Source organism: Bos indicus, chromosome 19 (genome assembly GCF_029378745.1).
Source record: "Bos indicus isolate NIAB-ARS_2022 breed Sahiwal x Tharparkar chromosome 19, NIAB-ARS_B.indTharparkar_mat_pri_1.0, whole genome shotgun sequence".
Classification (NCBI taxonomy): domain Eukaryota; kingdom Metazoa; phylum Chordata; class Mammalia; order Artiodactyla; family Bovidae; genus Bos; species Bos indicus.
The window spans coordinates 59,652,598-59,677,753 of NC_091778.1; the positions used below are offsets into that span (position 1 = coordinate 59,652,598).

At 52.2% G+C, this 25,156-nt stretch overlaps 1 protein-coding gene across 4 annotated transcripts in view; it reads left to right on the forward strand.

The window, feature by feature from the left end:
* The window catches only part of SLC39A11 (solute carrier family 39 member 11), a 289,518-nt gene that overhangs the window by 228,526 nt on the left and 35,836 nt on the right, over positions 1 to 25,156 (forward strand). For all 4 annotated transcript variants that reach the window (XM_070774168.1, XM_070774170.1, XM_019982119.2 and 1 more), the window contains one exon: positions 14,357 to 14,426. In XM_070774168.1, coding sequence (XP_070630269.1) covers positions 14,357 to 14,426 — 70 coding nt within the window. The remainder of the gene's footprint in view (positions 1 to 14,356; positions 14,427 to 25,156) is intronic.

Below are 25,156 nucleotides of genomic sequence, written 5' to 3' on the forward strand. Positions count from 1 at the left end.
TTTTTTTTTTCTTTCTCGATTCTGTACTGCATTCGGCTTTAGCCATGGCTTATGGGCACATTACAGTGCCGTCTTGTTTTATTAGGAATCTGAGCCCCGTGCTTTATTATCCATTGTCCTGTCTTCTCACTGATGGCTCCTGGCGTGAAACCAGAGGCGGCTGCAGGAAACTTTAAAGAGAATCCATCAGACCATGAGGCTCAGCTTGGAGGCTCTGTCGTCCAGGGCAAGGCTGGTTCCCGGGGAGAGGAGACAGCCTACGGCAAGGGGAGCCTGCAGGGCCAGGCGTCTCCCATTCCCCTCTTCTTCCTCCGGGTTCCCTCCTGCAACGGGTGACACACCAGTGAGCCTCCACACACACCTGTGCTTCCGGCTCTTCGTTGTTCCCTGAAGGATAGGGCTATTTTCAGGATTTTTTTTTTTTTAATGAGAAGAACATAAAAGGTGTATAGCAGTACCTAGCATGTGGTAAATGCTAAATGATGTTGACTATTATTTTTTAATCATTAATCGTAATCAGATTATACACTTATCACAGTCCCTTGAGTAAAAGTGTTACTCATTCAGTCATGTCCAACTCTTTGCAACCCCATAGACTGTGGCCTGCCAGGCTCCTCTGTTCATGGAATTCTCCAGGCAAGAATACTGGAGTGGGTTGCCATTCCCTTCTCTAGGGGATCTTCCCGACTCGGGGATCAAACCTGGGTCTCCTGCATTGCAGGCGGATTCTTTACCATCTGAGTCACCATGGAAGCCCAGGTTGACTATTATTTTTGTCACCATTAATTATAACCAGATTATACATTTATCACAGTCCCTTGCAGTTTACCCACGTGCAAAAGGACGATAAGAAAGCCAGCCTGACCTGGAAGTGTAGGATACGCAAGTGTTTACCATCAGCAGGAGCTTCAGATCAGATCAGTCGCTCAGTCGTGTCCGACTCTTTGCGACCAACTCCCGGAGTTCACTCAGACTCACGTCCATTGAGTCAGTGATGCCATCCAGCCATTTCATCCTCTGTCGTCCCCTTCTCCTCCTGCCCCCAATCCCTCCCAGCATCAGAGTCTTTTCCAATGAGTCAACTCTTCACATGAGGTGGCCAAAATACTGGAGTTTCAGCTTTAGCATCGTTCCTTCCAAAGAAATCCCAGGGCTCATCTCCTTCAGAATGGACTGGTTGGATCTCCTTGCAGTCCAAGGGACTCTCCAGAGTGTTCTCCAACACCACAGTTCAAAAGCATCAATTCTTCGGCGCTCAGCCTTCTTTACAGTCCAACTCTCACATCCATACATGACCACAGGAAAAACCATAGCCTTGACTAGATGGACCTTTGTTGGCAAAGTAATGTCTCTGCTTTTGAATATGCTATTTAGGTTGGTCATAACTTCCCTTCCAAGGAGTAAGCGTCTTTTAATTTCATGGCTGCAGTCACCATCTGCAGTGATTGTGGAGCCCAGGAAAATAAAGTCTGACACTGTTTCCACTGTTTCCCCATCTATTTCCCATGAAGTGATGGGACTGGATGCCATGATCCTCGTTTTCTGAATGTTGAGCTTTAAGCCAACTTTTTCACTCTCCACTTTGACTTCATCAAGAGGCTTTTTAGTTCCTCTTTACTTTCTGCCATAAGGGTGGTGTCATCTGCATATCTGAGGTTATTGATATTTCTCCCAGCAATCTTGATTCCAGCTTGTGTTTCTTCCAGTCCAGCGTTTCTCATGATGTACTCTGCATATAAGTTAAATAAACAGGGTGACAATATACAGCCTTGACAAACTCCTTTTCCTATTTGGAACCAGTGTGTTGTTCCATGTCCAGTTCTAACTGTTGCTTCCTGACCTCCATACAGATTTCTCAAGAGGCAGATCAGGTGGTCTGGTATTCCCATCTCTTTCAGAATTTTCCACAGTTTATTGTGACCCACACAGTCAAAGGCTTTGGCATAGTCAATAAAGCAGAAATAGATGCTTTTCTGGAACTCTCTTGCTTTTTCCATGATCCAGCGGATATTGGCAATTTGATCTCTGGTTCCTCTGCCTTTTCTAAAACCAGCTTGAACATCAGGAAGTTCACAGTTCACATATTGCTGAAGCCTGGCTTGGAGAATTTGAGCATTACTTTACTAGCGTGTGAGATGAGTGCAATTGTGCGGTAGTTTGAGCATTCCCCTTATTAAGATGGAGACCATGGGCTTCCCAGGTGGCTCAGTGGTGAAGAGTCCATCTACCAGTGCAGGAAACATAGGAGATGCAGGTTCGATCCCTGGTTTAGGAAGCTCACAGCCCACTCTAGTGTTCCTGCCTGGGGCATCCCACGGACAGAGCCTGGCGGGCTACAGTCCTTAGGGCCACAGAGAGTCAGAAGCCACTGAGCACGCACACCCATGCACACACCGAATGCGTTTCCCACCGGAGCCCAAGGCCGAGAGCCAGCACGACACCTTCCACCCACCGCCGCTGCCGCCGCCTTGTCAATGGCCAGATCTGAGAATTCACCTTTGGCTTTCTTTTTCCTTTTTTTTCCCCCTTTTTTGGCTGCTCTGGATCTTCACTGGGACGTGCTGGCCCTCTAGTTCCAGAGCTTGGACTTAGCTGCCCTGTGGATTGTGGGATCTTAGTACCCCGACCAGGGGTTGAACCCAAGTCCTGTGCATTGGAAGGTGAATTCTTAACCACTGGGCCACCTGGGAAACCTCGCCCTTGTGGGGTGAGTGTTACATTACCCTCCCTGGTCTCTCGTCCAGGTCCTAGGGTAGTTCATGGAAGGACATGCTAAGTCATCTCCGGCCCCTCGGTAACCACTGTCACACCTAAGTTTGCACCCCATCTTCCACCACAAGACCCTGTGGCCTCTGTTGCCAAGAGGAGCTCCCAGGGGCTCTGATTCCCGTCCACCCTCTAGCTGCCAACCACGGATCTGGGCTCCAGAGGCTGATGAAAACCTTCTTATTGTCTCGCTACCAGCGCCGAGCCAAGCTCTGAGTCACCCTGTCCTTTGCAGGATGAGAGAGGGAGAGACAAAATCTGTTTTTGAGGGGAACCTTAGAACACAAAGATGAAGGCAAAGATGAAACTGACAAATATTTCATTACCAGCTTGAAAAACAGCCAGCTTGCGATTGACCTGCTTTTAAAAGTTGGTGGATGCGGGGGTGCCTTGCTGGTGATTTCATTGGAAAGGGAGGCAACACTGGCCGGCCCAGCTCCCCAAGAGCTGCACGTCAGTGGAGGGGGGGCACCCCCGTCAGACTGACGTGATTCCCCCATCCCTGGGTGGATGACCCTTTGTGGAGGGTCTGCAGAACCCCGTGACTGACCGCTATCTCCCACCCCTGCTGTCATTCACTTTTCCTCTTCTTTCCAGGCTACAAGCAGCAGACATTTGATACAGCTGTCGCTAAATGCAGGGTCTGACCCAAACTCCTGATCTGGGAACAAGAGTCGGGTGCCTTGCAGCCCCGTCACTCGCTCCAGTCCCAGTGGTCCCGGCTCTGTCTCCTTGCTGATGACAATTATGCTCGTCTTGTTCATGAGACAGACCCTGGGGCTCCCTTAGGGGAAAGCAAGTCATCACAGGGGAATCCCAAGGGCTGGAACTCCAAGAGGAAGTCGGCCACCCTTGTTAATGACCCAGGGCCCAGGACCAGTGCACAGTCCCCTGGGTGGGGGCGGGGGGGTCCACTTCAGTTATGGTTACAGATGAACAAAGGGAGATTTGGGGTAGGATGGGGGTGGTGGTTAGGACATCATTCTAGACTGTAGAAATGCCCTTTGCCCTCGGCAAAGCAGAAGAGTTTTACCCTCATTTCCGTCACTGCTTTGCCACTCTGGAGGGCCAGGGCTCGCAAACCGAGGGGGACAGCATGGCACACCGCTCCCCCGCACCCTCCCCTTGCTGTGACCCCACTTTCATCTCCCACCTCCCCAGAAGATCAGCCATCGTGACAGCCCCTCACTCGGCCACACGGGGCATCCTTGGACAGATACGTGACAAGGCTCAGAGACAGGCTCGAGGACAGAGGGGAAGGGGTCATGGGGAAGAGTCCAGTGGTTGGCCCCCACTGGACTCTTAACTTCAGAGCATATGGTGAAGCTGTTGGATCTGAAAGAAATGAATAAACCATCATCAAGGGAGATCGGAGAGGACAAGGCAAACAGGCAGCGGAAGCAGCTGACGGATAACCACGTCTGCCAGGTCGTTGCAGGCAGCGTGCCCGAGCGCGGGCTCTGGTCTAACGCTCAGAAATGAACTGTCCGAGGAGACACATGTGCTAACAAAGCGAGGGACTTTATTGGGAGGGGCCCCCGGGGGGAGAGCAGCAGGCGAGGGAACCAGGAGGACAGCTCTGCCTCGCGGCTAGCAGCCTGGGGTTTGACGGTGCTGGGGTTAGATTCCGGGTTGTCTCTGGCCAATCGTTCTGACTCAGGGTCGTTCCTGGTAGCTTGAGCGTTGCTCAGTAGTTAGATTCTAGCCAGAAGGGTTCTGGGAGGTTGGATGCATGGACTGGGATCCCCTCTCTCCCTTTGCCTTTTCCCCAATTCTTCTGGTTGGTGGTAACTCGTTAGTTCCGCGGTCCTGACCAGGACCTCCTGCTGTGAGAGAACTCAGACAGGTGTTTACTGTGATGCTTGGAAAGGGCGGGCGGTTTCGGTCAGTGGTTGCCCTAACAAGGTAACCTGATCTCCTGGGAGGCAGGCTTTGAGAACAGAACTGGGTGTGACCAGGGGAGCTGGGTGCTGCCCGCCAGCTTCCTAATCTAGGAAGTTCCACGAAGCCTCAATTCAGAAATCGCTTCTTCCATGCAGCCCTCCCTGAGTCTTCCAAATCAGGCTGGCCATTCCTTCTTGGAGGGCGGCTTCCTTGGGTAGAACGTTTGTGTTTCAGTGCACCTGCAGTTCTAAGCAGATGCCTGGGAGGGATGGAGTAAGCAGTCGGTAAGTCCTGTGAGTTGAATAAGACACACAGAACAGTGAATTTCCTTTTATTAAAATACAGTGATGTGATGGGGAGGCGGGTTTGAGACTAGCTTGTTCTGTGCTGTGCTTAGTTGCTCAGCCGTGTCCGACTCTTTGTGACCCTATGGACTGCAGCCCCCCAGTTTTCCTCTGTCCATGGGATTTTCCAGGCAAAAATACTGGAGTGGGTTGGCATGCCCTCCTTCAAGGGGTCTTCCCAACCCAGGGATTGAACCCACTTCTCCTGCATTTGCAGGTGGGTACTTTACCACTAGCGCCGCCTGGGAAGCCCCAGCTTCAGTTCAGTTTAGTCACTCAGTCGTGTCCGACTCTTTGCGACCCCATGAATCTCAGCACGCCAGGCCTTCCTGTCCATCGCCAACTCCCAGAGTTCACTCAGACTCATATCCATCGAGTCAGTGATGCCATCCAGCCATCTCATCCTCTGTCGTCCCCTTCTCTTGCCCCCAATCCCTCCAAGCATCAGAGTCTTTTCCAGTGAGTCAACTCTTCGCATGAGGTGGCCAAAGTATTGGAGTTTCAGCTTTAGCATCAGTCCTTCCGAAGAACACCCAGGACTGATCTCCTTTAGAATGGACTGGTTGGATCTCCTTGCAGTCCAAGGGACTCTCAAGAGTCTTCTCCCACACCACAGTTCAAAAGCATCAATTCTTCGGTGCTCAGCTTTCTTCACAGTCCAACTCTCACATCCATACATGACCACTGGAAAAACCATAGCCTTGACTAGATGGACCTTTGTTGGCAAAGTAATGTCTCTGCTTTTGAATATGCTATCTAGGTTGGTCATAACTTTCCTTCCAAGGAGTAAGCATCTTTTAATTTCATGGCTGCAATCCCATCTGCAGTGATTTTGGAGCCCCCAAAAAATGAAGTCTGACACTGTTTCCACTGTTTCCCCATCTATTTCCCATGAAGTGATGGGACCCGATGCCATGATCTTCATTTTCTGAATGTTGAGCTTTAAGCCAACTTTTTCACTCTCCTCTTTCACTTTCATGAAGAGGCTTTTTAGTTCCTCTTCACTTTCTGCCATAAGGGTTAGAAAGCTCTTAATTATCTTGAATTATCTGAGGCAGTATTCCCAAGGAAAAAATCCTACAAAACACAGGTTCTGCAAGATGTTAACAGGTGTTATCTAATAAAAGGGTTCTGGTGTCAACTCCATTTGGAAAACAAAGTTGTACAGGTTTCTTCACTTCGGGGAATTCTTCAGGCCTTAAAGGTTCATGTGAAATCTGAATATTCAAAGTTTCCAGAACTCATTAGGTTGGACCATATGAGATTGCTGTTTTATAGTCCCAGAAAAAAAAAAAAGCACCAGTTAAATAGCAGTGATTTCAGGTGGTTCAACACAGTATTTGACTATAGAACCCATTTCCGTGGTCACTGGAGCTCCGTGGGGCTCCATTTGGAAAATACTGATGTGCAGGACCTTGGTTTTCCTTTTGGAGGAGGGGAGGAGGATGGGGCTGGAAAAGGAAATGGCAGCCCACTCCAGTATTCTTGCCTGGAGACGCTGATGGACAAAGGAGCCTGGCGGGCTGCAGTACGTGGGGTCACACAGAGCTAGACACGACTGAAGTGATTTAGCATGCAGGCATGTACGCATGCGTGCAAGAAGATGGGGAGGCGGCTGGAGGGTTCACAGATGAGAATCTAAGTCCCACCGAAAGCCTTTCCACGGTTACAGCCCCTCCCTGGAGATCCTGGTATGACTGTCTCCACCTCCACCGCACAGCAGCCATCTGCAAACCACAGTCTAGGGTGAGAACACTCTAGAAGAACCAAACGTTTATCTGCTGGAGCAGGCCATAGGCCTACGTCCTCAATCCCAAACAAGCAACAGTCCAGATGCGCCCTGAAAGCCAGGGCAGCCACAGCAAGCAGGAATGAGCAGACGCCACGGAGCCTGGAGCTCCCTTGGCCTTCTGGTTGTCTGTCTGAAGAAGAGAGCCGAGTTTGAGCAGGGTGGAAGGAGCGGCTGCGGTGGGTCTACAGACACAAGGTCAGGGCAGCACACACCGCTCCTTTGGGGACCTGACAGCGGCGTACCCGCGGCCGCCTGCTGCTGTCGACGGCCAGGCTGTGCTAATCTGAGGTTAGCCATGTGGGTGTCTTTCCCTGTGCCTGCTGGCCACCTGCATGTCTGCCTTGGAAAGCATCTATTCAGGCCTTCTGCCCATCTTTCAATCAGGTTGTTTGGTTTTCGAGCAGTGACTGGGATGCCGTGGACGTAGTTGGGTACTGACCCGTTACTGGTCGTATCATTTGCAAATATCTCCTCCCGTTCAGTAGGTTGTCTTTTCCTTCTGTCGATGGTTTCCGTTGCTGTGCGAAAGCTTTCAAGTGTAATTGGTGAAGCGCTTTCAAATCTCAGTCTTCTTTTTAGAACGCTGACCGCGCCCCCCGCCATTGCGGTCACAACAACATCATATTCCTCACCTCTATCCCCTACTCTCCAGGGGTAGCCCACATCTGTCTTGCATCCCCACCCCCCCACAAGAAACACAGGATTGCACATGTCAGGCAGGAGAGCAGGTTCTCCAGGAATGCAGGAGCTAGTGATGAAGCCGGTCAGGGGAGGATTTTCTGAGCGCCCGCTCATCTGTCTTGAGCATGTCTTGGATCAAATCTGACATTAATTAAAAGAAGGCCTCTGGGCTCAGAGCACCTTGCCGGCTGAGTTGAATATTTTATTAATATGTGGCATTTACACCGGACTTTAAATTTGCCAAGTGCTTCGCGGTGATTTACGGTATCATCTTTGCCGCTCCTCTGCGGGTGCTGGCGTGCTCTGTCATCCATCATCAATGTGCTCCAAGGCCATTCTCCATCCTCCTCTTGCTTGCTGCTCTTTTCACTCCTGCTTCTCTTGTTAGTTCTCAAGAGATGCTTCATCCTGGTGGGTTTAGTCCTAACCATCCTTCCAGCTTCCTTGCCCATCTGTTTTTTACCACAGTTAAAAGTAACAATTGGGAAAGAAAGGAAGGAAGGAAGGACAATAGTAGCTAATTAAGACCAGGGCACCGAAGAATTGATGGTTTTGAACTGTGGTGTTGGAGAAGACTCTTGAGAGTCCCTTGGACTGCAAGGAGATCCAACCAGTCCATTCTGAAGGAGATCAGCCCTGGGATTTCTTTGGAGGGAATGATGCTAAAGCTGAAACTCCAGTACTTTGGCCAGCTCATGCGAAGAGTTGACTCATTGGAAAAGACTCTGATGCTGGGAGGGATTGGGGGCAGGAGGAGAAGGGGACGACAGAGGATGAGATGGCTGGATGGCATCACTGACTCGATGAATGTGAGTCTGGGTGAACTCTGGGAGTTGGTGATGGACAGGGAGGTCTGGCGTACTGCGATTCATGGGGTGGCAAAGAGTTGGACGCGACTGAACTGAACTGAACTGAAGAGCAGGGTGTGCTCATTCACTCAGTCATTTCCAACTCTTTGCAGCCCCATGGACTTTTGCCCTGCAGGCTTCTCTGTCCATGGAATTCTCCAGGCAAGAATCCTGGAGTGGGCTGCCACTTCTTACCCCAGGGGATCTTCTCGACCCAGGGATCAAACCCAAGTCTCTTGCGTCTCCTGCATTGGCAGGTGGGTTCTTTACCACTAGTACCACCTGGGAAACCCTAGAAAATTAACACCTAGAAGATGGAATGAATGCCAAAAAGGAGTCAGGAAGGAGTCCACTTGGCCTTGGGACCATCCTCTTCAAATGGGAAGAGTTTAAAGCCTTAGGCTTGCTCTTCCTTCTCATCACATAGCAACCTGATTATATAGAGAATACCGTGTTAGCACCCCGATATTATAAATTCACTTTTTATCTGGATTGAATTTTTTGAATTGTCTTGAGAATAAATCATAAATGAAATATCATCTACAGAGCAATATCAAACGCTGTAATTTTGATAAAGGTGGAAATAAAGCAGAGGTGGGAAGCATGTGTTCCACGTTCCTCAACATTTATAAGGACACTCAACAGTAAGACTGATAAGGAAGAAACCATGGAGCCATCAACAGACTCTCTAAATCAATACTGTGATAAACTTAAGAAACCAATATGTTAATATGTTATTTAAAGTGACAGCGGTACCCATCAGAGAATTGAAAGTCAGAATTGTTAAGAAATATTTTGCCTCTTGGGAGTAAAACTAAGGATAGGAATTGGAGGTAGGGAAATTATTACTGTAGACTTTTTCTGAGCATTTTGTGTTTTTTTTTTTTCAAGGGAAAGTATATCACCATGATTAAAAAGCAGTAAGCAGTGTGATTGAAAGCAACCACTTTTTAACTTCAAAATAAGAGCGTGAAATGAAGCCTCTTTTTGTGCCTAAAGTCTTAGAAAAAGTAAAACTGGAAGATGGTTTAGGAAAAAACCGAGGTGTTGAAAGGGTGTGGGCACATCTCAGATGCAGGAAGGAAGGGCGGAGGTGCAGTCAGGCTTCAGGGGATAAATCAGGCAGAGACATAAACACTTCAGGGCCAGTTTTCTTGATGTCATCGTGCCCGTGACATTCTCTCCTCCTGTAGGTCAGCTTTGTCTACAAGACGTGGACTCGGGAGAACACAGCCCCTGACCTTTCCACGCTGTGCGTGATGACCCAAGGCTGGGTGGGCGTGTTCACCCATCAGAGCCACAACCACGTGGGGCCCACCCAGAAGAGCCCCGAGGGCCCCCACCTGGCAGCTGGCAATCACAGAACTGGGCTGGGGGAGGCACAGAGTTAATTTCCTCCTCTGTTAACCTCCCAGTAAGAAAACAAGGACCACCCCCCACCGCCCTCATGAGCCACATGCATTATACTAGATACCATCTGCCTTCAGTGCCGCAAAGCATGACAGTGATCTGAGGCATCAAAGTCTTTTCTTTGTCTGGTTTTTGGAAATGCTTTGGTGAGAGTCAAGTATGGGGAGGGATAAACGGGGTTATTCATTATCCTAAAAGAACTGCCAAAGTCTAATTTCATGCAGAAGTCCTTCAAGGGGCTTTAAAAAAATGTCTCCTCCCAACTTCTTAGAGGAATCATAAAACCATGACTGTGTGCCCCCCGCACCTCCAAAGGTGCCCCCACAAGGAGTTAGTTGTACCTTGACTCTGCTTGCGGGGCTGAGTGTGGCCAGGTGCGCCCACAGCGATGAAGGTGTGCCTCCCAGGCAGCTGGCCCCAGGGTGCCCTTCCCCGCAGCAAGGCCATTCGAAAGCCACTGGTTCTTTGGTACTCAGGCCTCTTTATGGTCCAACTCTCACATCCGTACACGACTACTGGAAAAACCATAGCTTTGACTCTACGGACCTATATTGGCAAAGCAATGTCTCTGCTTTTTAATATGCTGTCTAGGGTTGTCATAGCTTTTATTCCAAGGAACAAGTATCTTTTAATTTCATGGCCGCAGTCACTGTCCACAGTGATTTTGGAGCCCAAGAAAATAAAATACATTCTTTGTGTAACCAAATCACTTTGTCGTACAAGAGGAATTAGCAACGTTGCAAATCAACTATATTTCAATAAAAATAAGTAAGAAAATAATAAGAGAGAAAGAACTGGAGTTAAATCCACCTCTTCTGGAACACCTCTATTTTTCATCTTTCCCAACACTTAACTTCATCCCATATGAACAGCAGGGTTCACAAACCACAGTAGAAAAGTGTGTCGAACTACTTTTTCTAAAAAAAGGTAACAGTTTAAGTTGATAACTTCCATCCTTTATTAGACCTTTTCAAGACCCCATAGGAATTCCATGGCAATGGAATCCTGTGGCAATACCTGGCTGGACAGACCAATATTTTCTTTAATAAATGTATGATATTTCAGAGTTCCCATCTTCCTGGATTTCCTTCCCACAGGCCAGGAAGGGGAATTCACATACTGGGGGCCAGTCTCCCCCAAAGCCGCCTCCAAGCTGTGGGATCAGCTTGGGCACGAAGGCAGCCGGACCGCCCTGTGGTGTGTGAGTCCTTGATGGCCGAGAGGGGACACCTACTGCCCTGTGGTGAGCACTGCCCCCTCACCTGGCCTGATGTCCATCTCCCAGCTTAGCGACAATGACCAGGTGGGCAGAGGAGGGATCTAAGCTGAGCTTGCCCGGCCCGCTTGGCGGCTCCTGAGGCCACCCCCGTGGCCCGGTGGTCCCATCCAGCAGCTGATGCTCCAGGATGGTTATGTGTCTGTTTTTCAGTGAGTGACCTGGGCATGAATTACGTTCAGACTTGCTCCTAAAGCATAAGTAGTGGTAAAGCATCATCTGGCTAGAAGGCCCATTATCGGACCACCCGCTCCTCTCTGCTCAGCCCCTCCGTCTCTGCCTGTCACAGTCCCTGACTGGGGAGTAGCCGCATGGCATGGCTGAAATACAGAAAGGGTGGAGAAATGATCTGAGATAGGGGGGCTTACTGGTTCCCACCTCCGGAACAAGAGAAAACTGACTCACACTGCAGGCAGAGGGGCACAGCCCAGGGGAAGGCCCGGGATTACCTTGCTGAAGGGAGGTTGAGACGCTCTCTCCCTGGGTGGAGAGCTGGTCTCTGAAGGTGGAGGCTGCTCCCCGGTCAAGGAGGAACAGAAGGCCCGTGCCCCCTCCCCTTGGAGGGTGGGGAGACACGGAGATTCAGGAGGGGTGGGAGATGGTGAGAGGCAGACCCCCACCCGCAGAAGAGCAGAATGGGCAGAGCAGGTTTGGAGCTTATTCTCAAGTTTGCCCTGGGGACCCTGGCTCCCTGCGTCCCGGGGGCCTATAACCCCAGGTTTGGAAGTTGGTCTTCCTTCTCTCTGCACTTGGCTTAATGGCAGCAGCTGTGAAAAGAGGCCTGGCTTACTAATAATATTCCAGCCACTTTGGATTCTTGTCTTAATTATCTCCCTGATTTGCAATTTTGGTGGAAGCCCTGGGGTGTGAACACCAGTCTCATTTTTTCCTCTTCCCTGTTTCACCCAGCGGGTTCTTTCTACCACCAGCTGGTCTCCAGTATCTGCCTTCATTCCCGTATTTGTTGTCTTGCCGGGTGGGTCATTCGTCTTGGTTTCTCATTAGTTTAGCTATCAGGCACTCCTCCACCTTCAGACAACTGCAGTCATATTCCCTTCTTCCGTTACCTCTTCTTCCTCTCCTTTATTCCAAATCGGAAACTTGATTGGCCGACAGCCAAGATGTGCATGCGCGTGTGCTCAGTCGTGTCCGACTCTTTGTGACCCTTTTGACTGTAGCCCTCCAGGCTCCTCTTTCCATGGGAATTCTTCAGGCAAGAATTGGAGTGGGTTGCCATTTTCTCCTCCAGAGGAATCCTCCCAACCCAGGGATCAAACCCGCATGTCCTGTGCCTCCTGCGTTGCAGGGTGACTCTACGTGCTGAGCCACCTGGGGGGCCACCGCGTGTGCATTTGGCGGCAGAGGCTATGGTACCCGCTGTGGGCGTGGCCAAGCTACGGGGCGGGGCAGAGGCTGTGGTACCCTCTGTGGGCGTGGCCAAGCTACAGGGCGGGGCAGAGGCTGCGGTACCTGCTGTGGGCGTGGCCAAGCTACGGGGCGGGGCAGAGGCTGTGGTACCCTCTGTGGGCGTGGCCAAGCTTCAGGGCGGGGCAGAGGCAGGATGCGTTCCCTTTGCTCAGAACCTCCTTGGGATGCAGATACTCGGATGCCAGCCTGTGCTGCCCACACCTGGGAGAATAGCTGCAGCCCATCTCAGCCAACTGGGATGGTGAAGGGATTGGGGGACTGAGGGTCAAGCCTGGCCCTGCCCCTTGACACCCTGTCAGTGTGGAGGAGCCCTTTCTCTCCTACATTAGTTGGATAGCCTCCCCGCACCGCTCCCCGCCCCGCCCGCCCACCACCACCTCCACCACCTCCAGAGCTGTTGGGAGCATTAGTAAGTCAAGTGCTAAATAACTAGAAAGGGTTAGTTTGCTAATTAATGTAAGTCCTATTGTCAGGGCTGCACTACCATTTACATTAAATGACTCATTCGAGCAGAATCTTTAACAAAAGAGCCACCAGCTGCTGTTTATGGTTTAGAAAAGCAAGTTTTCTCAAAGGGAGGGATTGGCCCCCCTGGTGTCAGGGAACCCAGGCCAGTCTCTGCTTAGCTTTTGACACCTGGTGAAGAACGTTGCCCCAGATGAGACCACAACTTGCTGATGGGAGTGGGTTGTGGTCTGGGCTGTGCTGGTACAAAAAAAGATTGAGAACAGCAGACTTGTGAACACTGGGCTCCCCGAAGGTGGGAGACAGGCCAGATGGAGGCAGCTCAGATGTCCTCTAACTTTATCTTCTCGGGACCATGGACAGCTCCCGAGATTCCAGGGCTGTGTAAGAGGCTGCCTCCCCGTGGATCTCAGGGATGCCTGAAACCCTTAGACATATCCACCCTAGCCAGGCCTGAAATTCAGCCCCCAGTGGTATGTGGAACCTCGCCAAGGACATTCATTCTTTTTGAAGCTTGTGAGATGCATCAGGCAGTCCTGAAAGTTTTGAACTTTTATTATCCAAATTCCTCCCTGGAGTGACAGCTTCTGCAGTGCCCACCCTTGGAGGAAATCTCTGAAAGACAAAGAAAAGGACAAGAAACTATCAAGGCTGAGGAGCTTGGACCTCTGAATCAAAGCTCCCCCTTTTTTTGCAAGCATTTTTAATTAACAAAAAGGATTAAAACAGTCAAATTCAAATGAACTCCAGGACTCAAAAACTTCAGTTTCTCAACATCAACGCATAATAGAAAAATCCACTGACCTTTACAAATGTAAGATTCATTCTTTACGTCGAGTTCCTTTATCTGCAAACAGAGCGGCACACCTGTTTCAGAAATGAGCCTTTGCAGGATCTGCTTTTAACCTGTGTTGTGTCATGCTGAAATCCTGTTATTCTGATTTCTTACGAAGAAGTGAAGAAACTGCCTGTTCTGAACAGCTGAATGAGTGTAAGCGTGTTGAGTGACTATAAAGTATGCAAAAAGGACCATAGGTTTGCCAGTGTGATGGAGTATGTAACTGTTTCCATGGTACCCCAGGGGTACCCCCACCAAGTGGGTCCGACCATGCATCTCCCTGCCCTGGTGGACGACAGCCCTAACCCAGCACACAGCGGTCTGCTGGTTTTGGCTTTGTGCAAGTATTGTTGCTGTGTAGTTGCTCAGTTGTGTCTGACGATTTGTGACCCTGTGGACTGTAGCCTACCAGGCTCCTCTGCCCATGGGATTCTCCAGGCAAGAACACTGGAGTGGGTTGCCATTTCCTCCTCCAGGGGATCTTCCCTACCCAAGGATCAAACCCACAAGCCCTGAATTGGCAGGCGGGTTCTTACCACGGAGCCACCTGGGAAGCCCATATGCATATGTAATATTATAGAAGAATGATTCCTAATGCCTCGTGCGTCTTTATGTCTCTTTCAGAGGGTCTTGCGGTTGGAGTTGGATTTGGGGCCGTAGGAAAGACGGCGTCGGCCACCTTCGAGAGTGCCAGGTAAGCAACACCTTATGCCTTGGTGGCACTGCACCAGCTGGTGCCTCGGGTGAGCCGTCTGCACTGAAGCTGTGCAGCACCCCAGCCCCCCAGCTCTGACTGGTGGAGGCGAGGAGGAGGGCAGGGGTGCTCACACCTGAGAGAGATGCTCCATCAAAGAAACAGGCTTATGCCAAGTTCTTCCAGCAAGCTAGCTTAGGGGTAGCTGTTTTGGAAACCAACCGTGGATATAACTGCATGCTGTTTTCCAAACGCTGTAAATGGATAAATCAGGATAAGACAGTGTTCTGGGGGGTTGATTCCAGGACCCGCCGGCAGATGCTCGAATCCTCCAGGGCTCGAGTACCGTGATCGCCCTTGGTATTCGCTGGTCCCATATCCGAGAATTCAGCCCCAGGCGGATGGAAAGGCCAGAGAGCCACAAAGGCCACGGCTGGCCATGCCGACCCTCCCTCTCTTCCGAGCCCTCGCGTTCCTCTCCCTGGCTGCCTCCGCTCCCGATTTCCTCTCTCTCACGTCTGCTTCTTCTCCGGCTCTCCTGCCGGCTTCGTGTCCGCCGGCCCCTCCTGAAATGCTCATGTTCTCCGGCGCTCCATCTCCAGGGCCCCCCTTCTTCTCACTCGGCGCTCTCTCCCTGGCCGTTCTCCCGCAGCCCCAGGGCTTGATTCTCCGTTGGTCTCCCGTCACCACCAGGTACCTGGCTGAGCAAGCCAAGCTCACTGTCATCCTTGGGCCCCTGTTCCCCCCGTCTTCCCGAGACAGTCACCAGGCCTTGTGGGTTCTTCTCCCCTCCACCTCTCTCGGATCATCCAGAGCCAGGATAAGGCCACAGCCTCGGGACCATAAGGGGGCTTCGTGCAGATGAGCTGCCTGGTCCACTCATGCCCACAGAACCAGGAGTACCCCAGCCTCCAGGCTGAAGGAGGGCGCGGTGCCATCCATCCAAGGGCAGAAGACTCAGATGCCTGCAGGGGACGAAGGATAGCACAAACGGGCGCAGGCGATCAGGTAGGGACAGGCAGGCGGGGCCGCTCGGGGGCGGATAGTTGGGAGTGGTGGGGTCCGCGGCGACTTTGAAACAGCTAGCACAAGCGCACTCTCAAGGTGCTCAAAACTTTTAAGTTAATTAATCTGTGGCCGCGCTGGGCCTGTGTCGCTTTGTGGGACGGCTCTCGATTGCCTCGTGCGGGCTTTTCGCTGTTTCTCTTGTAGAGCAGGGGCTCAGCGGTTGTGGCGCGTGGGCTCGGCTGCCCTGCGGCATGTGGAATCTTCCCAGACCAGGGATTGAACCCGTGTTCCTTGCACTGGCGGGCAGATCTTTTACTATCGGACTGCCAGAGAAGTCCCTGGAAATCACGATATTTTGAAAACATAATTCGGCTCAAAGTGGTGGTCCGGTGGCCACTGGCTTCTGTGCTGAGTTCATTCGACTGCCCTCTTACTGGTACAATCTCAAAATCGACTTTTTTCCCCTGAAGGCAATGTCGCCGCTTCCTTCAATGGTCTGCCCTGGGTCTGTGGACCGTGGTTGCCAGGAACTACTTCCTCACAGAATCCCACCCTCCCTGCTCGGTCCCCACCTTTCCTGGGGTCTCTTTACTCCCCGTCGCATCCTTTCCTCGAGACCCTCAGCTGCCCTAGGGCCTCCGTGTGTCTGTGTAGTCACTGGGGTCACTGGACTCTGATGCTACATGTGAAGGGGCCCGTTTGCTGCACGAAGCCCCGGACGCGGGCATGGGCTGCCACGTTGTGGGTCGAGATTTTTTCCTTTTTCTCAATTCTCATGCCTGCCTGTCAGACTCGCAAGTCGCTCCCTCGCCCCGACTCCAGGGTCAGCATTAAACAAGACACCTATGACGATGATCCCAGGAGATGGTAGATGGGTGAAGCCCTCAGACTGTGAGGACCATCACCCAGACCTGGGGCTTGATTGGCCTCATCAAGCCTGCGGGCTGCTCTTCCTGCCCCAGGAGTGGTGGGGCGGGGAGGGCTTCATGCCCTGGCACAGCCATCCGATCTCCACTTGCCTTGGACCACGCAGACCGTCAGGGCGGGCAGTGTTGGGCGCTGAGGGGCCCTCCCGAGTCCCTGGAGTCGCGCACGCTCCAGAGACATCCGTGCCAGCCAGTGACAGCCCGCCCCAGGCACCGTGCTCACGGCCCGGCTTCCCGTCTGGTGGCACCTCATCTCCCTCGACATCAAGATGTCAACTCCAATGTTCTGTCACCGGCTCTTTCTGCTAAGCTTCGTGTCTCTGAAGAAAGTAGAAGAAAAGTCTTTTCAACCCAGCTCCCTGTTTCCTGAGACCAGACAGATCCTCTGAGTTATGTAAACCCTCCTCGGGGCTCTCCATTTGCGATCGAGCTGGGGAGGTGGGGCTGTTTTCAGCCTCATGAAACCCTCTGATAAACCAGCCTCCTTGGGGGGATTTTATGCCCCTCTGACTCTGCCCTCATTGCCCCTGTGTCCAGGGTATGGAGTGTGGGGAATGGTGGGGAGAGTGGGTCCATACAATGCCGGCCACAGAGACAGAAGAAGGGTGGCCTCATGCAGACCCTGTCCTTCAGTCTGTCTGCCCCACTTACAGATCCATACACAGTTTGTGGTTTGGGTTCTTCCTTTCAAATTCCTCTGATCTTACTTCAGAACAGCCCCTGCCCCCAGTCAAGGCATGTGAGCCTTCTCTGCCCTTAGCTCATGCTGCAGACCACGCAGGGTTTCGTGGGAGGCAGAGAGAAAGATAAAAAAGAGAAAGACAGACTAATGCTAGGGGGAGGGGGGGTGTAAAAACAGTCATCAGACGATTAAATGCATCTTTTGAAAGAGAGGTTTTGCTTTTTAAAATTCCAATTCTGCGTAATTAACAAGTGATGTGCCTAAAACGTTGACATGCAGAGGTGGAAGATAAAGGCATGACAAAAGACACGAGGTGAATGCTGATCAAGAGAAAGCGGGTATTAGCAATTTCAGTCTCAGACCAGGCAGACTCAAAGGCGGAAAGCCGCTGAGAGAATAAAGGTCAGTACTTAATGACAAGAGAGACAAGGTACCCGGCTGACATAATGATCCCGCGTGTGTACGCTTCCAGCAACATCAGCCTCACAAGGCTCAGGAAAAATGGTCAGAACTGCAAGGAGCAACAGTCAGAAGCCCAGTCGTGGTGGGGAGAACGGCTCCCCTCTCTGACGCTGATAAATGGGTAACGTGCTAACAAAATGTGCGTAATGGACATATGTGGACCCCAACCCAGCAGTTAGGAAAACGTCAACCTTCTTCCCAAGCACACGGTGTGGGTGTTTCCCAGAAATGGTGACAGCACCGTGCCACAGAGAAGGTGAGAACACACCCAGGTCAATACCGTTCAGACCAGACTTTCTGACCTCAGCGCCACGTAATCGAAAAATAGCACCCAGATCGCTAAAGCAATCGGTCAGTGGAGGCGAAGCCCTCAGGCACCATGAGATGAGCACAGGTAGGGGATGCAAACCAGATGGTCCAAGGAACCAGTGGACCTCAGGGGCGCTTCAGAGAACAAAGCGTTTCGTCAGGAGGGTGGGGGAGGTGGTTAAGAGCACGTGCAGCCTCGACCTGCAGGCAGGTGACATCACCAAAGGGGGTGCGGTTCACGTGGGAATTTATGGAAGTGAGACCGAAGGCCAAAGGAGAAGCACCTTCTTCAGCAAGAGGCTGACAACCTTGGTGGGTTCTGATGACAAAGTCCAAGGGGCAATTTGAACCTTGACGCCACTGAAGGGAAGAATTCTGGTGTGGGGGAGGTAGACGGATCCCTGTGAAGAGTCCAGCGACTGGACAGATGCTGTTGACACCACTGTTACCTGTTATTTTAAGAGCGACAGAGAAGTTAGAGGATGGCTCGATGATGGTGGGAATGGAGAGGCTGATGGGAAGGAGGGGGTTTAGACTCAGAACCGATAGGCAGCATTTGTCACCTGATTCTTTCATCGAGTGGGAGGGAGAGTTCACGTTCAGGAGACGTAGGTAATCACATAGGTAGATGAGAGGGGCTGAGGGGGAATGAGGGACAGGTCTGCATGGATTTGGGAGGGGAAGAGAGTTACCTGGCATATGCCTGTGATGTGTGGACCGAGCTAGCTGGGCCAGGCAGAGCTCTCCATTTAGTGCAGGGGTTGGCAAGTGGGCCAAATCGGGCCCAACACTTGGCTTCTATAAGTAAAATTTTATTGGAGCACAGCCATGGCCAAGTTCACTGTCCAAGTTATGACACCAGCTACCAGAAAAGACTACATGTGTTGTTGTTAATTCAGTAAGTGGTGTCTGACACTTTGTGACCCCCATGGACTGCAGCACACCAGGCTTCCCTGTCCTTCACCATCTCCTAAAGTTTGCTCAAATTCATGTCCACTGAGTCAGTGATACCATCCAACCATCTCATCTTCTGCTGCCCCCTTCTCCTCCTGTCCTCAATCTTTCCCAGGATCAGGGTCTTTTGCAAGGAGTCGGCTCTTCACATCAGGTAATCAGAGTATTGGAGCTTCAGCTTCAGCACCAGTCCTTCCAATGAATATTCAGGGTTGACTTCCTTTAGGATTGACTGGCTTGATCTCCTTGCAGTCCAAGGGACTCTCAAGAGTCTTCTCCAGCATCTCAGTTTGAAAGCATCAGTTCTTTGGTGCTCAGCCTTCTTTATGGTTCAACTCTCACATCCATACATGACTCCTGGAAAAACCATAGCTTTGAGTGGAGGAGGAAATGGCAAACCACTCCAATATTCTTGCCTCGAGAATCCCACAAACAGTATGAAAAGGCAAAAAGACTACAGGTATGTGTGTTCATGTCACTCAGTCATGTCTGACTCTTTGCAACCCCATGGAACCCTGCCAGGTTCCTCTGCCCCTGGAATTCTCCAGGGACAAGAATACTGGATTGGGTAGCCATCCCCTCCTCCAGGGGATCTTCCCAACCCAGAGATCACACCTGGGTCTCCCGCAATGCAGGCAGATTCTTTACCATCTGAGCCACCAGGGAAGCCCTGCCATCCTTTGAAGGAAGGAATGGCAAATCACTCCAGTATTCTTGCCACGAGAATCCCATGAACAGTAGGAAAAGGCAGCAAGTCCACCTGTGGGGCCCCAGTGAGTAATCTGTATATGGCTGCTGCCATCTAGTGTTCAGATGCTGTAGCTGCGTCGCCGCTCTGGCGCCCTCCCCATCACCAGCCTTCCACCTGGTCCGCCTTCCTCCCCCAGGTGGTGGCCTACATCTTCAGGGGACCTGTTCCAAACCGAACATCTCCTGGAGGAAGATGAGCCTCCGCCAGCAGTTCAAGGGAATCACGACTTTCTTCCTTCCGATCAGGTCCCGCAGCAGTTTCTCTTTGGTTTCACCACAAAGCCCTTCTCCATCCTGCCATTCCTTGGGGAGTTGGCCGCTTAAGTGGTTTTCCCTCCTGAAGTGTCATTACCTCCAGAGGATGTGTGCTCCAGAGAGGAAATGTGCCCTCAGCTCTTAACTCAGCGGCAGGCATAATTCAAACCAGCAGGGAGAGCGAGGCTATTTATGCTTCGGATTTGGCCTCACATATCGCATGCATCCTACTTAAGCACGAGTAGAGAGGTGTCTGTAATCCGAGAACACACCCTGACCGGCCGGCATGGCAAACATCCCGCAGCTGGCTACGTGCAGCAGAGGAGGCTGGCCGCTGACCTGACGGTACACCCCACAGAATTCACAAAGCAACACCGAGGTATTCCTGGACATTTTTTTTTTTTCTTGCTGAGTGCCCCGGCCAGCCATGGCTACCCAACACCCAGACACTTGGTCAAGGATGCCTGCAGTCTTAGCCGGCATCTGGACCTGACGTGGCTCATTGAGTTACACATTAAGGCATCAGAACAAACTCTGAAGTCTGTGTTTGCCGCTCAGATCAAAGAGCAAAGCGAAAGTCAGGTGTATCCTTCTGCCTGGCTTAAAAGCCGATATGCATGTTGAAATATTAGCATTCATTTAAGACAGCAGCCATTAATCAGCTAAGCAGCCATTTGTTTAGAGACAAAGACGGCAGTAGACACATCTTCCTGCTCGTTAGTCAACATTAATAATTTGACAGGTGCGTAGACCTGTACGTGCCCATCCATCTGTTCCAGTTGTCCACCTACTTCTCTTCAAGTTTAATCAGGAAAACACGTTTGCAAGATAAATGCAGTGTTGAAGAGGAGACTTCGTTGACATGGTGAGAGGAGACGTTTGGTCACTCAGCAGACGTTTGGTCTGACTCTTTAACGGCCCCATGGGCTGTAGCCCGCCAGGCTCCTCAGCCCATAGGGTTTTCCAGGCAAGAATACTAGAGTGGGTTGCCATTTCCTTCTCCAGGGACTCCTCCCAACCCAGGGATTGAACCCGAATCTCTTGAGTCTCCTGAATTAGCAGATGGGTTCTTTCTGAACCACCAGGGCAGCCAGGAGCACTTTTTTTTGGCTGCACCACGTGCCTTGCGGTATCTTAGTTTCCCACCAGGGATTGAACCCATGTCTTCTGGCTTGGCAGGTCGATCTTTTATCACTGAGCTACAAGGGAAGCCCTGGAGGGCAGTTGGGGAAATAAAACATAAATTCTTTCATTGGTGTTCACTCAGTATCTTTTGGAGAAGGCAGTGGCATCCCACTCCAGTACTCTTGCCTGGAAAATCCCATGGACGGAGGAGCCTGGTGGGCTGCAACCCATGGGGTCGCTAAGAGTCAGACATGACTGAGCGACTTCATTTTCACTTTTCACTTTCATGCATTGAAGAAGGAAATGGCAACCCACTCCAGTGTTCTTGCCTGGAGACTCCCAGGGACGGGGGAGCCTGGTGGGCTGCCGTCTCTGGGGTCTCACAGAGTCGGACACGACTGAAGCAACTTAGCAGCAGCAGCAGCATCTTTTAAGGAGCAGGCTGCCAGGGCCATCTCCACATCGCAGGCTGCTCTGCTAACGCCCCAGACCTCCCTGTGGCGGGACCAAGTTCCCAGACTTCTGGGGAGTCCTGACGAGACTGTCTCTTCCTCAAGGAGGAAGTCTTGACCTTCTGAATTGGATCTCAGCTTTCCTGGGTTGGGGAAGCTGCAGCCGAGCCTCAGCTCGCTGCAGAGCGGTCTCTAGCCTGAGACTGGAGCCCCAGTGCGAGGACACACCCTGGCCAGCCACACACACAGGCCCCTCCCCACCGCTACCCTTTCCATCATGTCAGCAAAACTGGAAGTAAAATCTTGTGCTGCTTTTTATTTGCAATAGCAGATGGCACTTTCCATCCTATTTAAGGCAGACAAGCTCTTCTCTTGAACCCATTAAACTACCTTGCCACGAATTCTTCAGTTCCATCGCTCAGTCATGTCTGACTCTTTGCGACCCCATGGCCTGCAGCAGGCCAGGCTTCCCTGTCCTTCACCAACTCCCAGAGTTTACTCAAACTCATGTCCATTGAGTCGGTGATGCCATCCAACCATCTCATCCTCTGTCGTCCCCTTCTCCTCCTGCCTTCAGTCTTTCCCAGCATCAGGGTCTTTTCCAAGGAGTCAGTTCTTTGCCTCAGGTGGCCAAAGTATTGGAGCTTCAGCTTTAGCAACAGTCCTTCCAATGAATATTTAGGACTGATTTCCTTTACCATTGACTGGTTTGATCTCCTTGCAGTCCAAGGGACTCTGAAGAGTCTTCCATCCTGGAATTCTAGAGTCAGTCTATTGACAGCTCCTCCCCATAATACATTGTTCTTTCCCGTCCCCCGACACAGCTGCCTAGCCTTACCTTGAATTATCAGGAGCCGGTGGAACTGGCAGCTGGTTGGCAGACAGCGCCACCGTGCGGCAGTAGGGCGTCAGGGCGAGACTCTGGGTTCCCCGCACCTGGCCTCCTGCCTGTGCCCTGGGCTCTTAATACCTACATTTCCAGCTGTGTCACGTGAGAAAGCAGGGTGGCAGCTGTGGTTCTAGGACTCCTAGTGATTGTGGGACAGTACGTGTTCCCCAGGCATGTGAAGCCCGATGTACAAATGCTACCTCTTCTAGTTTGTAAAGTAAAGGCTTTGAAACAAAGCTGCTTTCACAGCCAGTCACTCTCTTACAATTGTATTTATCACCAAAAATTAGTTCATAAACTCAGGATAAAACCAAGTCCTTTCTGCGCCTCCCTGCCCCGGACAGGGACTTAATTCTCTCTCTATTCAAATGCACAAAAGCCCTTTTCAATAATAATATGCAATTATGTTCTTGGGCTTCCAAGGCAGCTCAGTGGTAAAGGATCCACCTGCTGATGCAGGAGACAAGGGTTCTGCGGGTTCCAGGCCAGAGGCCCGGGTCCAGGAGCGTGGGATCTCTGATCTCCTGTGACTCGCCTGCAGCCGCCGTGCCTTCACAGCCTTCCTCCCCGCCCCGGCCCTCCCAGGCTGGCTTTGCCGTCTTGCCTGAGTGCTGAGCTGGCGTGGGGGTGGCTCTCACTCTGATACTGTGTGCTTCGATTTCCCCATCTTGCACCCTCGCCGGGGGCCTCTTCTGTTCTCTGCGTGGGGCCCGGGACCAGGCTGGGCACGGTCTGCTCTGCACCTGGCCTTGATGGCCCGCCTGAATTCTATACGTGATTTCAAGTGTGCAGTCCCCTCCGTACAGCACGAGCTGCTTCTCTATTGCACGCACCGCCCCCCCCCTCCTGGTTCCCTGGACTCTGCAGTCTCCCCAGTGTCACCGCACGGGATTTGGGCCCAGAACAGGAGGCGGCTCCGTGCTGCCCTGCCCTGTCTGCCCGGCGGCCGCTTCTCACATCAGCGGCACAAGGAGCCCGTTTGTGCGGGGCCGCCTCCTCTGCCTCCTCCTCCGCGGCCCCCGGCCACCCCCACCCGAGTGTCTGGCGACAGGGCTGACCATCTTGGCACCAGGGACCGATCTCGGCACAACGTGTGCTCTGTCTAGCCCAGGGCGGGCTCGGGGGGAGGCGTGGACCCCACGAGGCTCGAAGAGCAGCCTCGTCGTTTGTTTGTGGCTTTCCCAGGCACTGGGAATGACACAGACTTCTCCCTCTTGCGTTCCCACTGCTGCTCTGACCGTCCTCTGGGACCGCGTGTCACATGCAGCAAGAGGCAGAAAGCAACTGCGCTTTCCAGAGTCACCAGGGGCTCGGATGGGTGCTGGTGTTGAATCCACTGCCGTTTGCTGGACCAGCTAGGAGAGCAGCCTGGGCACATTAGCGGGTTTGCGGCATGGCACTGGTGGCTGCCTTGAAGGGCTGTTCACATGCGCTGCTCAGTCCTTACTGCCCTCCCAGGAACCAGGTGAAAATCCAGAGCCCAGGGACTTGCCCTGAGGTCAAGCTCACGGCAGGTGGCAGGTGTGCGGAAGCCCAGGATTAACACCCCTGCCCCCGCTCTCTGCCTCCCAGCCCTGCCTCTGGCAGTCGTGAAACATTTAGCCAGCGCTTTCCACGTGCAGGATTAAATTCCCAGGAGGCGCAATGGTAAAGGATCCATCTGCCGATGCAGGAGACAAAAGAGACACAGGTACAATCCCTGGGTCGGGAAGATCCCCTGGAGGAGGAAATAGCAGCCCACTCCTGTATTCTTGCCTGGGAAATCCCACGGACAGAGGAGCTGCAGTCCATGGGGTCGCAGAACAGTCAGATCCGACTGAGCAACTGAGCACGCATGCGCACACGCAAATCCATTATGACCAGTGTCTTTATAAGGCAAGGAAAAGAGACACAGGCATACACACGGGAGGAGGCTGGGTGACGACACAGACACCCCGAGGGAACCAGAGATCAGAGTGACTCAGCCAGAAGCCAAGAAGTGTCCAGGAGTGCCCGCTGCCGCCGGAAGCTGGACAAGCCGAGGGAGGACCTTCCCTAGAGATCTCTGAGAGAGGGTGGTCCTGCTGACACCTTGCTTTTGAGCATCTAGCCTCCAGACCACGAGAATGCATCTCTGTTGTCTTCAGCCACCTGGATGGCGGCCCTTGGTTACGGCGGCCATAGGGAACCAATACACACGACCCTCTCTACACCCCCCACCCTGCTGCGTCTCCATCCGCATCTCCCCGCCCGCACAGAGATTCCTCTCCTCCGCCCTCAGCAGACAGTGAGCTCTGAGCATCCCTCTTGGATCCAGTCTCTCCTCTCTCCTGACACATTTTGTCTTCCCCACCCCAAGCCTTCACTTCCTGTTTCGAAAGGAGTTTCCCATTTGGTTTGGTTTTTTGTTGTTGTTTCCTTAAGCCTCTCTCAGTTCAGTTCGGACCCAACTGGACGAAAGCAAGGCTCTCTCCTTTCCGAGAGGCCGCCTCCAGAGGCCGCCCCGCGGGAGTCGGGGCTGTCCCCCACATCGGAGCTATTAAACTGTCGTAAGAAAGAGGCCTTTGTCACAGGCACCGCGGCCGTCGGCTCCGAAACAGAGGCAGATTGTGCCAGAAAACAAACAACAGGGGAAAAAAAAGTCCAACCACAAAATTCTTTGGGCCTTCAGTCATCAGCCTCTCGCTTGTTCTTAAGAGACAAGTTTCCTTTCTTCGGTGTGATTCCATCAGATGGGGCGTCAGGGTTTTCATTCTGTCCAGAAGCCCGGGCTGGGGGCCGCCCCCGCCCAGCTCCCTCCTGCCTGATGTCCCGACCGCGGCCTGCAGGTGGGGAGCGGAGGCGGCCCCAGGCCTGCTCAGGGGGGCTTCGCCGGAGACTGAGGGGCCTGAGATGGGTAGTTTTCAGTGCAGGCAAGGGAGAAGGGATGGAAAAAGTCA